This window comes from Rhinoderma darwinii, chromosome 6 (assembly GCF_050947455.1).
Source record: "Rhinoderma darwinii isolate aRhiDar2 chromosome 6, aRhiDar2.hap1, whole genome shotgun sequence".
NCBI lineage: Eukaryota > Metazoa > Chordata > Amphibia > Anura > Rhinodermatidae > Rhinoderma > Rhinoderma darwinii.
In genome coordinates, this window is record NC_134692.1 from 122,956,823 (window position 1) to 122,973,855 (window position 17,033).

Below are 17,033 nucleotides of genomic sequence, written 5' to 3' on the forward strand. Positions count from 1 at the left end.
GGGAGTTTCCATCTCTGACCTCCCATTGACATCAATGGGAGGCAGAGAAAGCGGTTTTCGCGAAAAAATTCCTGAAGCAATTTTAAAGCAGATTTTTCTACCTGCAAAATACTCAGCGTGAACAGGGCCTTAAGGTGTATTCCCGTCTTAAACATTTTAACATAATCACAGGGTGTGCCACCAATGCCTTACAAGTGCAGGTATCACTTCTAGGAACCTCACCTATTGGATAAACAGGAATCCAGTGACCCCTGTCTGCTTATTCATGGACGCTACAGACTACATAAAGTTCAATATAGAGTCGCTATCCATTAAAGTCTATGGAAGTTATGGAAAGAACTACTTGCTTCCCCCTTACTGGATGGCTGAGGGTCCCAGAGGTGGGATTGACACCTATCAGGCATTTATGCTACACACTGTGGATATGCCATATATGTTTAAGATGGGAATATCCCTTTAAGTGATGTTATCATTTCCACTTTTTGATGATAAATACAGAGCGCAGTTGCAGTGTGGTTGTTTGATTTGTTTTGTTGTCATAGGAGACTATTGAAGATGTAGGGAGAGGAATCCTATACAGATGGTAGTATGGATGGTTGTGTGTAGGTGTTACGGCCAGGGCCGCTATTACAATTTTCTGGGCCCCATTCAGTGAAATGGTTATTACCCCTCTCACCCCGATACTCTATATATCTAGGAGAGCACGCTTGGTTCACATTATCATTGTGCTTAACCCGTTAGTGATCGGCCCATCGTGTTTCTACGTCGGTCACTAACGGGCCTTATTCCGATGCCATAGACTTTTTACGTCGCGGCATCGGAATAAGTAAACAGAGCAGGGAGCTGTCAAATCTCCCTGCTCTCAGCTGCTAGAGGCAGCTGAGGGCTGGGAGCGTCCCTGCTCTGCCGGGTGAGATCGCTATTAGTATCGATCTCACCCGTTTAACCCCTCAGATGCGGTGCTCAATAGCGAGCACCGCATCTGAGTTGTTTTGGAGAGAGGGAGGGAGCTCCCGCTCTCTCCCACCGACACCCGGCGATACGATCGCCGAGTGTCTGTGTCTTCTATGGCAGCCGGGGGCCTAATAAAGGCCCCCAGCTCTGCCTCTAGTGTATGCCTGCTAGGTCATGCCTCTGGCATGACCTAGCAGATGCCTGTCCGTTTTAAACGGACAGGCATAATACACTGCAATACAAAAGTATTGCAGTGTATTACAATAGCGATCGCAGAATCGCATATTATAGTCCCCTAGTGGGACTAGTAAAAAAGTTTAAAAAAAAGTTTAATAAAGTTAATTAAAAAAAATGTGAAAAAAAAATGAAAAATACAGCTTTTCCCCTTACAAACTGCTTTAGTATTAAAAAAACAAAATAAAGTTAAAAATGTACACATATTTGGTATTGCCGCGTCCGTAACGACCCCGACTATAAATCTATAACATTATTTAACCCGCACGGTGAACGCCGTAAAAAATTAAATAAAAAAAGATGGAAAAATTGCTGTTTTCTGTGAATCCTGACTTTAAAACAATGTGATTCAAAAGTGATCAAAAAGTCGCATCTACTCAAAAATGGTACCAATAAAAACTACAAGTCGTCCTGCAAAAAAAAAGCCCTCATACAGCTGCATCGGCGAAAAAAATAAAAACGTTACGCCTCTTCAAATACGGAGACACAAAAACAAATACTTTTTAAAAAAAAGGGTTTTTACTGTGTAAAAGTAGTAAAACATGCAAAAACTATACAAATTTGGTATCGTTGCAATCGTAACAACCCGCTGAATAAAGTTATTGTGTTATTTATACCACACGGTAAACGGCGTAGATTTAGGACGCAAAAAAGAGAGGCGAAATTTCAGATTTTTTTCTATTTCCCCCCCAAAAAAAGTTAATAAAAGTTAATCAATAAATAATATGTACCTCAAAATGGTGCTATTATAAAATACAACTTGTCCCGGAAAAAACAAGACCTTATACAGCGATGTCGACGCAAAAATAAAAGAGTTATAGCTCTTGGAACGCGACGATTGAAAAACGTAAAAAATAGCTTGTCATTAAGGTCTAAAATAGGCTGGTCATTAAGGGGTTAAGGGGCATTTTTGCCAGTATAAACAGTGAAAACTAGATAGTGCCCCCATTAGGAATACAAGAGTTACTTCTGTTAGGAGAGGGATGAGCGGTGTCTATACAGCGAATCTTATCTCAGTATAATCGGTGCATTCTGCTATCTGCACATATCGATTATACATTTACAGAGACGTAAGTAGTAAAAACCCATGAACATGTATTATACAACTATTATTTACAGTTTCTGATGAGCTATGGGCACCACTGCCAGCCCTAATATACCAGACTCTTTATTTGCCCCCATTCCCATCTACTAATTATACAGAACTTGAAGAACCCGCCATGAAATTCCCTCTCATTCCCCTGGACACTAGACTGTCACCCTTGTTGCCCACATCAGATATGGCAGATCAGTGCCAGGCAGGTGCCACCTGAGGATTCCATGACCTCTGACATCATGTGACCTGCACACGACCAACTGACGTTTACTTTCAACTGTCGACGGCAGCGATTAGACGGAGATCTACAGTTTGGAAGAGATTTGCTTAAATGGCGTCCACTGGACACAGCGAGAAGAAGAAGAGAGGAGACGAGAAGAGGAAGAGGGAAGAGGAGAGCGTTGCAGGATGTAAGAAGAGCAGTAAGAAGAGGAGAGGAGACCAGGACAGAGGAGACCACAGAGGATTGGAGGATGAGGAGCCAAGTTCTGGGAGCAGCCAAGACTCTGGAACATCCAGCCCCTATGCCAGGCTTAACATCAGCCGCTTCACCATCCACCAGGTCCTGGGTAGGGGCAGCTTTGGCAAAGTGAGTATTACAACTCCTTATTTAATTTTAAAGGAACAGTAAACCTATTTTTTGTTTTATCTGCATCTATTGTTTTCTGTTATCAGCCATTTAACCCCATAGTGACTAAGACTGTTTTGGCCTAAGGACCAGACCATTTTTTTCAAATCTGACATGTATCACTTGAAGTGGTAATAACTTTGAAATGCTTTTATTTGTTCAAGCGATTCTGAAATTGTTTTCTCATGACAAATTGGACTTTAACCAGTTCAGGACTGCGCTATTTTGAGCCTTCAGGACCAGACACCGTTTAACCCTTTTTAGCACGTGTTAGGCTATGACTTTTTTATTTGTTGGGCTAACAAAGTGATTTTTGAGATGTTTATTCCGTAGACAATGCAGGTTTCTTTTTTATAATTTTTATATACATCCTTTTTGCTATTTTTGAATTTTTATTCTTAAAGTTTGAAAATAATAGTAAAACAATAAGCTTTTTTACATTTCAGCTATTTTTTTTTGGTAATAACATAACATTTTACCCTAAAATAGACCTTTTATTTGTGATCGTCATTGTCTACTGTAAATTTTAATATATTACATGTTTATATTAGGGTAATTGGGTCCGCCCTAGCGTTACAACAATGATTGGCGGGGGGAACGTTTTTTTTGGGGGGTTGGTATTTTATGTGCATTTATTATTAATTTTTTTTGCACTTTACTTAACTTTTATTTTTTTATTACTATGGTCTGTCCCTCAAAGGTCAAAAAAGACCTTTGGGGAACTTTATATATATTTTTTCTTTCTTTTACACCATGCTTTTCCACTGGAGCTGCACAGTAGCCCCAGTTACAGAGGAAATCAGCCCTCTCATAGTGACGATTGTCACTAATAGGGCTGTGCTGGTTCTAGTTAGACCGAGCAGCAGTCTGCCACTAACAGCACCCGGCGATCATGTGACCAGTCACATGAACACCGGGAGCAATAGAGACAGCGGCGCGGCCGCTGCCTCTATTCCTATACACAGCGTTGATTGAGCGCTGTCTACAAGTGATCAGAGAAGACAGAAGCAGCGAAAGCTGCTTCTATCCTCTCCTCAGTGTCCCCGACAGTCACTGACAGCCGGAGACCCGAAATTCAGCTGCCCGATCGCTCGGGCAGCAAGTTAAAACCCGAGCCGTAAAAAGTCTATGGCGCGAGTTTTAAGGACCCGTACCTGACCGCTGGCCGTAAAAACACACCCAGCGTCGGGAACCAGTTAAGATAGTGGTGAAATTTGGTTGACACATTCAGTGTTTATTTATCAAAAACACCAAGATTTTGACCCTACAGGTATTTTGCTGAATTTAGTGTAATTAGGCTGTGAAAATGAAAATCTACGTTTTTTTCTAATAAAATGTTGTTTTAGCTCCGATTTTTTCAGTTTTACAATAGATAAAGGAGAAAAAGAAACACAAAATTTGTAAAGCAAACTCTTCTGAGTACGGCAATACCCCATATGTGGTAATAAACTGCTGTTTGGACCCACGGCAGGGCTCAGGAGGGAAGGAGTGCCATTTGGCTTTTGGAGCTCAAATTTTGCTTGATTGTTTTTCAGGTGCCATGTTTCATTTGCAAAGCCTATGAGAGGCCAAAACAATGGAAACCCCCAAAAGTGACCCCATTTGGGAAACTACATGCCTCAAGGAATCTATCTAGAAGTATAGTGAGCATTTAGACACCACAGGTCTTTTGCAGAATTTATTGGAATTGGGCCGTGAAAATGAAAATCTACATTTTGTTCCACTAAATTGTAGAATGTCTTTATTTTTGCAAGGGATAATGGAGAAAAAGCACCCCAACATTTGTAAAGCAATTTCTCCCGATTACGGCAATACCCCACATGTGGTCATAAACTGCTGTTTGGATACACGGCAGGGCTCAGAATGGCAGGAGCGCTATTTGGCATGCAGATTTTACTGTATTGGTTTTTGGCCACCATGTCACATATGCAAAACCCCTGAGGTACCAGAGTACAGTGGAAGCCCCAAGAAGTGACCCCATTTTGGAAACTGCACCCCTCAAGGCATTTATCATTTGCCTGGACAAGACAGGGCTCAGAAGGGAAGAGCACCATGCACATTTGAGGTCTATTTTGGTGATTTTCACAGCATTGGCCAACACTTGCAGGGCCCTGAAGTCAAATAGTAAAACAAACCCCCAAGTAGTGACCCCCCCCCATATTGGAAACTACAAGCTCTGTTGGATCTGGTCATTTCTAATAATGCAGATCTTGTTGGGAATGTCAATGTTCGTGAAAACCTCGGTAACAGTGATCATAATATAGTTACATTTTACCTATACTGTAAAAAACAAACGCAGGCTGGGAGGGCAAAAACATTTAATTTTAAGAAAGCCAATTTTCCCAGGATGAGGGCTGCAATTCAGGATATAGACTGGGAAGAACTAATGTCAAATAATGGAACAAATGATAAATGGGAGATTTTCAAATCTACTTTGAGTTATTATAGTGCAAAATTTATTCCTACAGGTAACAAGTATAAACGACTCAAATTAAACCCCACATGGCTTACACCTTCTGTGAAAGGGGCAATACATGACAAAAAAAGGGCATTTAAAAAATACAAATCTGAGGGTACAGCTGTAGCCTTTGTAAAATATAAAGAGCTTAATAAAATCTGTAAAAATGTAATAAAATTAGCAAAAATACAAAATGAAAGGCAGGTGGCCAGGGATAGTAAAACAAATCCTAAAAAATTCTTCAAGTATATAAATGCAAAAAAGCCCAGGTCTGAACATGTAGGACCCCTAGATAATGGTAATGGGGAGTTGATCACAGGGGATCAAGAGAAGGCAGAGTTACTAAATGGGTTCTTTAGCTCTGTATATACAACAGAAGAAAGAGCAGCTGATGTAGCCGGTGCCAGTGCTGTTAATATATCAGTTGATATACTGAATTGGATGAATGTAGAGATGGTCCAAACTAAATTAAATAAAATAAATGTGCACAAGGCTCCGGGACCAGATGGGTTACACCCTAGAATTCTTAAAGAGCTTAGTTCAGTTATTTCTGTCCCCCTTTTCATAATATTCAGAGAATCTCTAGTGACTGGTATAGTGCCAAGGGACTGGCGCAGGGCAAATGTGGTGCCTATTTTCAAAAAGGGCTCTAGGTCTTCCCCGGGTAATTATAGACCAGTAAGCTTAACATCCATCGTGGGGAAAATGTTTGAGGGGCTATTGAGGGACTATATACAGGATTATGTGACAATAAATAGCATTATAAGTGACAGCCAGCACGGTTTTACGAAGGACAGAAGTTGTCAAACTAATCTAATCTGTTTTTATGAAGAGGTGAGCAGAAGTCTAGACAGAGGGGCCGCTGTGGATTTAGTGTTTTTAGACTTTGCAAAGGCATTTGACACTGTCCCCCATAGACGCCTAATGGGTAAATTAAGGACTATAGGTTTAGAAAATATAGTTTGTAATTGGATTGAGAATTGGCTCAAGGACCGTATCCAGAGGGTTGTGGTCAATGATTCCTTCTCTGAATGGTCCCCGGTTATAAGTGGTGTACCCCAGGGTTCAGTGCTGGGACCACTATTATTCAACTTATTTATTAATGATATAGAGGAAGGGATTAATAGCACTATTTCTATTTTTGCAGATGACACCAAGCTATGTAATATAGTTCAGACTATGGAAGATGTTCATGAATTACAGGCAGATTTAAACAAACTAAGTGTTTGGGCGTCCACTTGGCAAATGAAGTTTAATGTAGATAAATGTAAAGTTATGCATCTTGGTACCAACAACCTGCATGCATCATATGTCCTAGGGGGCGCTACACTGGCGGATTCACTTGTTGAGAAGGATCTGGGTGTACTTGTAAATCATAAACTCAATAACAGCATGCAGTGTCAATCAGCTGCTTCAAAGGCCAGCAGGATATTGTCGTGTATTAAAAGAGGCATGGACTCGCGGGACAGGGATGTAATAATGCCACTTTACAAAGCATTAGTGAGGCCTCATCTAGAATATGCAGTTCAGTTCTGGGCTCCAGTTCATAGAAAGGATGCCCTGGAGTTGGAAAAAATACAAAGAAGAGCAACGAAGCTAATAAGGGGCATGGAGAATTTAAGTTATGAGGAAAGATTGAAAGAATTAAACCTATTTAGCCTTGAAAAAAGAAGACTAAGGGGGGACATGATTAACTTATATAAATATATTAATGGCACATACAAAAAATATGGTGAAATCCTGTTCCTTGTAAAACCCCCTCAAAAAACAAGGGGGCACTCCCTCCGTCTGGAGAAAAAAAGGTTCAAGCTGCAGAGGCGACAAGGCTTCTTTACAGTGAGAACTGTGAATTTATGGAATAGCCTACCGCAGGAGCTGGTCACAGCAGGGACAGTAGATGGCTTTAAAAAAGGGTTAGATAATTTCCTAGAACAAAAAAATATTAGCTCCTATGTGTAGAAATTTTTCCTTCCCTTTTCCCTTCCCTTGGTTGAACTTGATGGACATGTGTCTTTTTTCAGCCGTACTAACTATGTAACTATGTAACTATGTAACACCCCTTATGGCATTTTAAGGTATGTAGTGAGCATTTTGACCCCACAGGTGATTCTACATTAGAAATTAGTGCCCAGCGGATGGTCCAAAGTGAAAATTGCAATTTTCCACTGATATGCCAATTTAGTGCACAATATGTTGTGCCCAGTTTGTGCCACTGAAGACAAATATCTCATAAACTGTTAAGCCAGTTCTCCCGGGTATGACAATACCATATATGTGGACGTAAACTGCTGTTTGGGCACGCTGTACGGTTTAGAAGGGAGGGAGCGCCATTTGGCTCTCGGAGCACAGATTTTGCTTGGCAGTTGTTCTGTTTGGGGTTTTACTGGTATTTCGGTGTATAATGTGGGGGCATATGTAAGCTGTGCGGTGTACATCAGGGCATAATAATAGGGTATAATAATGGGGTAAATAAACAATTCATAGATGTGTGGCCGGTGTCGCACTGATAAATGGCGCCCAATCTTATCCGCTTTTGGAACAATGCATATTTTTCATCGCCATTTTCTGAGAGACGGAACTTTTTTATTTTTTCACAACCGGAGCTGTGTGAGGGCTTATTTATTGCGGGACAATATGTAGTTTTCATTAGGACCATTTTGGGGTACACATTTTTTTTAATCACTTTTTATTCCATTTTTTTGGCAAGCAATGTGACCAAAAACCAGCAATTCTGATAATGTTTTTTTGTTTGTTTTTTTACAGTGTTTACCGTGCGCTATAAATGACATTTTACTTTATTCTGCGGGTGGATATATTTAGGGCATGCCCACACGTGGCGGATTTCCTCCGCAACTGTCCGCATCAATTCCGCACAGAATCTGCGTTGCAGATTCTGCGGCGGATCTGCCCAAAATGTGCAGTAAATTGATGCGGACTAGCTGCTGCGGACTGCGGGAAAAGTGCTTCCCTTCTCTCTATCAGTGCAGGATAGAGAGAAGGGCCAGCACTTTCCCTAGTGAAAGTAAACAAATTTCATACTTACCGGCCGTTGTCTTGGTGACGCGTCCCTCTTTCGGCATCCAGCCCGACCTCCCTGGATGACGCGGCAGTCCATGTGACCGCTGCAGCCTGTGATTGGCTGCAGCCGTCACTTAGACTGAAACGTCATCCTGGGAAGCCGGACTGGAGACAGAAGCAGGGAGTTCTCGGTAAGTATGAACTTCTATTTTTTTGACAGGTTGCTGTATATTGGGATCGGTAGTCACTGTCCAGGGTGCAGAAACAGTTACTGCCGATCGCTTAACTCTTTCAGCACCCTGGACAGTGACTATTTACTGACGTCTCCTAGCAACGCTCCCGTAATTACGGGAGCCCCATTGACTTCCTCAGTCTGGCTGTAGACCTAGAAATACATAGGTCCAGCCAGAAAGAAGAAATGTCATGGCAAAAAAGCAAGACGCATCCGCAGCACACATAACATGTGCATGACAGCTGCGGACTTCATTGCGGAATTTAGAATCTCCATTGAAGTCAATGGAGAAATTCCGCCATGAGTCCGCAACTAGTCCGCCACAACTCCGCAACAGCCCTAGCATGCTGCGAACACCAAATTCCGCTCCGCAGCCTATGCTCCGCAGCGGAATTTTACGCATCGTCTAAACGAACACTGCTAAATAAAAGTGGAAGTCAATGGACAAACGGCTCCGCTGCGGATTAACGCTGCGGAGTGTCCGCTGCGGAATTCAAGAGGAATTCCACCACGTGTGGCTTTGCCCTTACGGTGATACCATATGTATATAGTTTTTTTATGTTTTGCAGCGTTTGCACAAAAAAATCCCTTTTTTGAAAATAATGTATTTTTTGTTTCACCATATTCTGAGAGCCATAACTTTTTTATTTTTGCTTTGACAAGGCTGTGTAATGGCTTGTTTTTTGCGGGACGGGTTGTAGTTTTTATTGGTACCATTTTGGGGTACATGCGACTTTTTTATCACTTTTTATTCTATACTTTAGAAGGGCTTTAACCCAAAAAATTGTGTTTGTTATTTATTTTTTTGTGGTGTTCACCGTGCGGGAAAAATAACATTATGGTTTTATAGTTTGGGTTGTTACGAACGCGGTGATACCAAATATGTGTACTTTCTTAACGGTTTCATTTTGTTTCCTATAATAAAGTACTTATTATAGGAAAAAAAGGCAGTTTTTAATTTTTTAACTTAGAACTTTAATTTTTACACTTTAGCTGAACTTTTTTTATTTTTATGTTTTCTTGTCCCACTAGGGGACTTGAAGACCTGCACCTCTCATCTTTATTCTAATACATTGCACTACCTTTCTAATGCAATGCATTAGAGCTGTCAGCTATTCACTGACAGCAAGCCTATTAGGAATCGGAATCCGTGCAACCACATCACAGCGATGCCAATCTCCTGCAAACCACTAAGATGCCGCGATCGTTTTGATCGCGGCATCTAAGGGGTTAATGGCAGGGTACAGAGGTAGCTCCGTTCCCGGCCGTTACAGCAGGATGGCAGCTTTAATATACAGCTGACACCCTTCGACTCATGGTGCAGGCTCAGCTTCAGTGCCCGCCGCCATCTTTTATCTGCGGCCAGAAGCCTTTTAATCCCCATACTTGACAGACAAAGTGCCATTGTTAGGCCTCCTGTTGCTAACAGCCGATCGGCTAGTGTGGCTACCCGGCTCTTTTAGCCCAGTAACCATGCTGCAATACTGTGATTGGTCAGTCACTACTGACTGACAAATCACAGTGATCGCTGGCGGCACCGCGCTGCGATTGTTCCCCTGACGAGTGACTGTGACTATCGGCTGTCTGTGACTGCCGATGTCACTGTTCTGTCACCATCTCTTTGGACATGGTGACAGAATAGCACCATGACGTAACTGTACTTCATGGTGCCTTAATGCAGGGCAAACTATGACATAAAGTTGCGTTAAGGGGTTAATATTGTGCAGATGGTGATTGTATGTTCTTCTATGGAATTCATAATCAGACATCCAGAAAATGTCCTGCCCAGTGACCACTGCTTTATGTCATATATCTCATCTGTTCCTCTTATCATCACATTTAGGTCTAGTGCTGCTATAAAGTGGTATTCCGATTCATTGCTGATCTCAAAGTTCACAGCTGTGGGGGAGGGGGCATTATTTATTTCCATGTCCTGGCCCATTTAAGCTGCTATAAGGAAACAATACATACAGTGACCTCTATGTCCACATTACACATTACAGTAGCTGTATGGATCCCAACCAAGTCAAAGACCTATCTAGTGCTTGTCCTTAAGACCTCTCCATAGAACATCCAACAGCGGACACTGCATTATGACGGGAGCTCAGCTTTATTCAGCTGTAGGGTCCTGGGTATTACCCGAATGACGACCCCTCAGTCCACCCCTGTTCCTTCTTCTTCTCATGAGGATTGTCCACTTGTTTTCCTCAGGTGGTGCTGGCATCAGTCCCCGGCCGAAACACCTATATGGCCGTAAAGATGATCACCAAACGGGACAATACAGAAGTAATCATGAGAGAGCGGCGGATACTCCTGGCGGCCCGAGACTGCCCATTCCTATGCCACCTCTATGCCGCACAACAGTCTCGGGAGAGCGCATGCTTTATCACGGAGTATCTGTCCGGTGGCAGCCTGGAGGCTTCGATCAGGATGTGCGGCTGCTTGGACACCGGCAGCGTAAGGTTAGTAAATAACTAATCAGGAGTCTAAGAGGAATATATCAAAAAGACAACAGAGGAGGTGGGATAACAGTTATGGTCAGGGGTGTAGTCAGGGGAGAGCTGGTGGGCACAAGCCACTCAGCCTTGGCTAAGGGATTTAGATAAAGGGATAGGACAGAAAACTGAATCTCTTTCTCGGGTGAGGAAAACATAGCTAGGAGGTCAGATGAAGGACAATGCAGAGAATAGAGAGAATACAGGCTGCCATAAACAGCACCTCTTCTCTGCCACAGACCCCACAGAATCACACATCATATTAGGGAATTGATGCAGGAATATTTGATGACATTGAGACTACAATCTGTTTTTCCCATCAGATTCTACACAGCAGAGATAGTGTGTGGCCTCCAGTTCCTCCATGGACACAACATCGTCCACCGGTAAGCAGAACTTTCCTCTTTTTTTCGTCTTCTTTACGTGCTGGAAATAATGCACCCAGCTTTCCAAGGGTCCTGAATCGCTATTCTGTTTAGTCTTGCAGTGACCCATCACCCTCCTCCTGTATCACTGGGCAGATTTCTCATTCTCTTGTCTCATTTCTTTGCAGAGATCTAAAGCCTGATAACATCATGCTGGATGCAGCTGGCCACATCCGAATCATCGACCTGGGGCTCGCCCAAGATGGCGTCACCGCCTCCAATAACATCCGTGGAGTGACGGGAACATTTTATTACATGGCCCCTGAGGTGCTTCTTAGGAAGAGATATGGCCCAGCAGTTGATTGGTGGAGCCTGGGGATTGTGGTGTCCAGGATGTCAACAGGACGCTTCCCCTTTAACAACGGCCCAGACCGGCAAACGGCTTACAAAGCCATCACCACCAAAAAGCCCATATTTCCATCTTGGCTTAACACTGACGTAAAACATCTCGTCAAAAAACTGCTGCATAAGAATCCTAAGAAGCGCCTGGGTGTGCGCGGGAACATCAGAGCGCATCCATGCTTTTCCACCATCGGCTGGGAGGAACTGGAGGAGAGGAGAGCACGGCCGCCATTCACACCATTTGAGCCAGTTCTGGAGAATCACCATCTGCAGTGGCCGGAGAGTAAAAAATCTCTTCACCCCTTGGCTGGATTCAGCTATATGTCACCAAGCTGGACCGGGTTAGATCCTCCTCCTCTGGAGATAACACTCATCAGATGTTTTTCTTACCTTCTGTTCCTCCTCATTGTCCGTGTCTTCTGCCTCTGTCTCTTCCAATGACTTTGTCTCTGCTGCTTCTTAAATTGATGAGATCCACTGCCCAGAACTTCATGCCTCCTGACCCGCACATCAAATCTCTGCTGCTGTATGTCGCCTCGGCTGCCCTAGAATATCATCTCTCTCCGTACCATCTACATGCTGCACCTTTGCCATCTTGTTGCTACCCCAGTTGCTTGACTTTGCATCCTCCAATCCCGGGCTGGCATCTGACATCACTCCGGCCTGAAGATCCTCTTCACCCCCAGGAGCGGCCTGTGCTTAGATTCCATCTGTAGAGTTCAGGAACAATAGCCGCATGTTGTAGTCCTGACGATCCTGAGTAGCGGCAAATGTACCTGAGCGGCTATTATCCCTGAACTTACCCCAGCACAGGCCAGGTAAGTAATACACACATCACACATTACACCCACATCACCCACACTTCATAATAAGTACAGACACCCACACTACATGATAAGTATAGACACCCACACTACATTAGAAGTATAGACACTAGCACTACATTATAAGTATAGGCACCCACACTACATGATAAGTATAGGCACCCGCACGTAGACACATATTATAGATAGATGAGATATCAGCCTTTGATCCTGGGATTATTCTGATCGCCATATTTGGGGTCAGGAAGGAATTTTCCCCCCTTAATATGAGGACAATTGGCTCATTCCTCACAGGGGGTTTTCGCCTTCCTCTGGATCAACACGGCCTTAATTAGGTTTAGGATGATAGATTAATAAGTAGGTACACTTATAATATAATATAAATAAATAAAAATAATAAAAAAAAGTAAATTGTTTCAAGTCTACCCCCATATTACACATCAGCCTCCTTTGATCCTGGGATTATTCTGATCGCCATATTTGGGGTCAGGAAGGAATTTTCCCCCTTATATGAGAATTGGCCCATTCATCACAGGGGTTTTCGCCTTCCTCTGGATCAACACGGCCTTAAATTTACATATATATTTAAAATATTTGACACATACATATACATATTACTTAATAATTATATTTAAAAAAATCCTAATAATAAAATATACCCCCCTCTTATCTATAAATAAAATCTTCCTTTTACCCCCTACATCTTTGTGCTTGTTTTTATTCTCATTGGACGTCTATGTAGTAAATGTTGTATAGGCCCAATGTCTGATTCTCCAGGTTTAAGCCATTTAAAAGGTATATGTCAGATATAAAACCAAATTTGGTGTGAACAGAGCTTTACAGGGGTTGTCGGCCTTTTACAACCTCCATTTTGTTAGAGGGATCTTGTCATCTGTGGGGAAACCGACTGCAAGTGTTAAAATGTCTTACTGCGCCTCTAAAGGTGGAATGAAGCATTACACAGGTCCAACTAAAATCACAATGTAATACATGGACGTGTCGGATCCTCCTGAACAGGAGATACTGTTTGTAGCCCTTCTCTATTCTGGCTAGTTGATGAGCGTCCTGAACGGAAAACACCTTTCTATTATCTCTATTTCCCTAATACAGCACTTGAAAATGGGTTATACAATGATAAGAGAGTTTGTTACAATGTATCAGTGCAGGTGAGAACTGGAGTAGTTCTCTCATGGAGGATTGCCTAGACTGGATACAATGAATGGGGCACAGTGGAGATTGGTGGATCTGCTACAATGCTGCCCCCTACAGTCAGGGCATTCACCTCATGGATGCTTCTACCAGATTCTTCACATCACAGAGAAACATTCAAGAACAAGGAAAATCCCCTGAAGACAGGAGTCCACACTGAGAGACTCAATAGGAATGGTCTATTCTATCATTTCCATTTATATTTTTCATACTAGAAGAGTAGGGTGACAACCAAATGGCCGAAATTACAGCAACCAAAGGTGATGTCACCAACTATCACAAACTCCTGAATAGTAAATGTGCCTAGCTGTGTAATGACACATCCCCCACCCCCATTTACCTGCTGGCTGAATAGTCAGGCGTCTGGGAAAGCTGGGTGAAAATACTCATATAATAGCACCTTTTAAAATGTAAATAATATGGGGGCACCAGCTGAGAGGTGGACACTATTGTATCCAGTCTAGACCTTTAGAGAACATTGCCTAGACTGGATACAATTGTGTGTACATCTCAACTGAGAGCAGGACTAGCTTAGGCTACATTCACACGAGCGTATCAGATTAACGCACGTGAAAAACGCACCAATATAGGACATGCAGTGAGTTTTACGCAACGGACGCGCACTGCATGAAAACTCCTGCATGTGTGAACGGCCCCATTGAAATCAATGGGTCTGTGTGCTGCACGGGATTTTCCTATGCAGCACACGGACGTTATTCACGTTCGTCTGGGGATGAAGCCTCTGAATGTAACGTAGTGGTCAGGAATTGAAACATAATGTATATTTATACCGTGATTAAGCTTTAGTTACATGAAATCGGAAAACCCATTTACAAATTCTCTCCAGCCCATGTAGAAATAAAACACATACAACTGAATTCTTTCATGGATGGGGCCGGTCACAGCTTTATTTAATATCTCAAAATACTGCAAAGACGCTATCGCTAATTGCTGCAGCGCACGTCAGTACTGCCGGTAATACGTTTATTAGGAGACAGGCAGACCGAAAATCTCATGCCCGCGCTGCGGAAACAAACGCAGCGAAAACGTTTATATATTGACCTGCGGTGTGAATTCTTAATCTGCAGCATGTCAATTTATGCTGCGTTTTCGTTGCTTTTCTGTTGCGGGTTTTCGCCCTTTTGAATTCAATAAGAATGTAAAACCTGCAACAAATAGCCAAGTGTTAAAGAGGCTCTGTCACCAGATTTTGCAGCCCCTATCTGCTATTGCAGCAGATCGACGCTGCAATGTAGATTACAGTAACGTTTTTATTTTTAAAAAACGAGCATTTTTGGCCAAGTTATGACCATTTTCGTATTTATGCAAATGAGGCTTGCAAAAGTACAACTGGGCGTGTTGAAAAGTAAAAGTACAACTGGGCGTGTATTATGTGCGTACATCTGGGCGTGTTTACATTATTTAGCTCCCTGTACATTATTGTTGCTGTATGTATGTGCATCTCATCAAATCATTATTTCACTCCATATTCTATCAACAATATCAAACAAAGTCCAATTATGAGATTATATTTATTTATTTATTTGAATTTTGTATCTCCCATCTTTTGATATCTCTGTGTCAGTGTTTATTTATTCCATCACATACCCATAATCTTGGTTAATATCTCGTTTACAAGATATTTCGTTTTTATGTCTTACATTTTATCTTTATAAATATCTCCCTTATGGGGTTTGTTTCCATTAATATGTCATTCATCTTATTTATATGTATTTCTATATTTTTTCTGGCCGATGTCAGTCACAATTTCATTTGTGTCAGTAGTAACTTTGGTACCACATACCATTACATAAAATAAATTCAAATCCCTATGTAAATGTATGAATTTGTTATCAGTTACGGCTCTCATTTGCCGACTTTACTATTCCGGTCAGTGAATTATATGTTTTTACATTCTTTTTTCATCATGTTATGTAGTATTTTCTCCATTTTGCATATTTATTGGTTTATGTTTTGTATATTGTATATAAATTTTTCTATTCCTCTGTTCTGATATATTTAACTTCGACTTATGACGCTCTGCAAGTGCTAAATATATGGACATTCCGGTTATATATTCATTTTCATTTAATTTTTTCTACCAGCAGTATATAACTTACATTTATATTTCATGTTAGTTTTCCTTCGGGTACATTAGCTATATTTAGTTTATATTTTATACATACCGTTTTATTGATCTAGTTTCCTGGATCCGCAATTACCATATTAGAGGGCGTTGTTACGTTCCAGGTACATCCTTCTACCTTTCCCACGATATATTTACCCCCACGCCTTGCAGTAGCTCATTCGTCTGAGCCATGATTAAGAGCACAGCCAGTGCTTGAAACGCGTAGGCTTCATTCTTTGCCATTCTACCAACTTGTTACCCTCCTGGTGTTTCCGTTACTTTGTGTCACTGTTCGTGGATTATTTTTCAATAAAGTGGGAACGCAGTTTTCCCTTATCTACACTATACATCGCTGGATCCTTTCTCTTCGTTGCTATTGTTACCTGCCGCGAGCCGTGGCGGCTGATCCGGGCGATACTTAACACAGGAGTGTGAAGCTGGTGAGCTGGAGGTTTCCTCCCTTTTCCTTTTTCCCTGCTACTACCATAGCAGGAGGAGGAGCTCTGTGCTAGAGGAGCAGGAGGAGGAGCTCTGTGCTAAAGGAGCAAGAGGAGGAGCTCTGTGCTAGAGGAGCAGGAGGAGGAGCTCTGTGTTAGAGAAGCAGGGTGAGGAGCTCTATGCTAGAGGAGCAGGAGGAGGAGCTCTGTGCTAGAGGAGCAGGAGGAGGAGCTCTGTGCTAGAGGAGCAGGAGCAGGAGCTCTGTGCTAGAGGAGCGGTAGGAGGAGCTCTGTGCTAGAGGAGCAGGAGGAGGAGCTCTGTGATAGAGGAGCAGACAAGAGAGGGAAGGGAGAGAGACTGCTGAGAAACTCATGAGAGCAGAGTATAAAGAGAAACTCATGAGAGGAAAGTATAAATAGAGACTGCAGATAAACTCATGAGAGGAAAGTATAAAGAGAGACTGCAGATAAACTCATGAGAAGAGAGTATAAAGAGAGACTGCAGAGAGACTCATGAGAGGAGAGTATAAAGAGAGACTGCAGAGAGACCCAT

At 42.3% G+C, this 17,033-nt stretch overlaps 1 protein-coding gene across 1 annotated transcript; it reads left to right on the plus strand.

Annotated features, from left to right (window-relative positions):
• Positions 1-2,615: 2,615 nt before the first annotated feature.
• LOC142656649 (protein kinase C theta type-like) lies at positions 2,616-13,398 on the plus strand. Its single transcript, XM_075831574.1, has 4 exons — positions 2,616-2,873; positions 10,832-11,082; positions 11,439-11,501; positions 11,669-13,398. The coding sequence occupies exons 1-4, from the start codon at positions 2,616-2,618 to the stop codon at positions 12,321-12,323; spliced, it is 1,227 nt and encodes a 408-aa protein (XP_075687689.1). The 3' UTR covers positions 12,324-13,398.
• Positions 13,399-17,033: the final 3,635 nt, after the last annotated feature.

Coding starts and splice junctions, on each gene's coding strand:
- LOC142656649 (XM_075831574.1), top strand. CDS start 2,616: ATGGCGTCCACTGGACACAGCGAGAAGAAGAAGAGAGGAGACGAGAAG. Junction 11,083..11,438: donor TTGGACACCGGCAGCGTAAG/GTTAGTAAATAA, acceptor TTTTCCCATCAG/ATTCTACACAGCAGAGATAG. Junction 11,502..11,668: donor GGACACAACATCGTCCACCG/GTAAGCAGAACT, acceptor ATTTCTTTGCAG/AGATCTAAAGCCTGATAACA.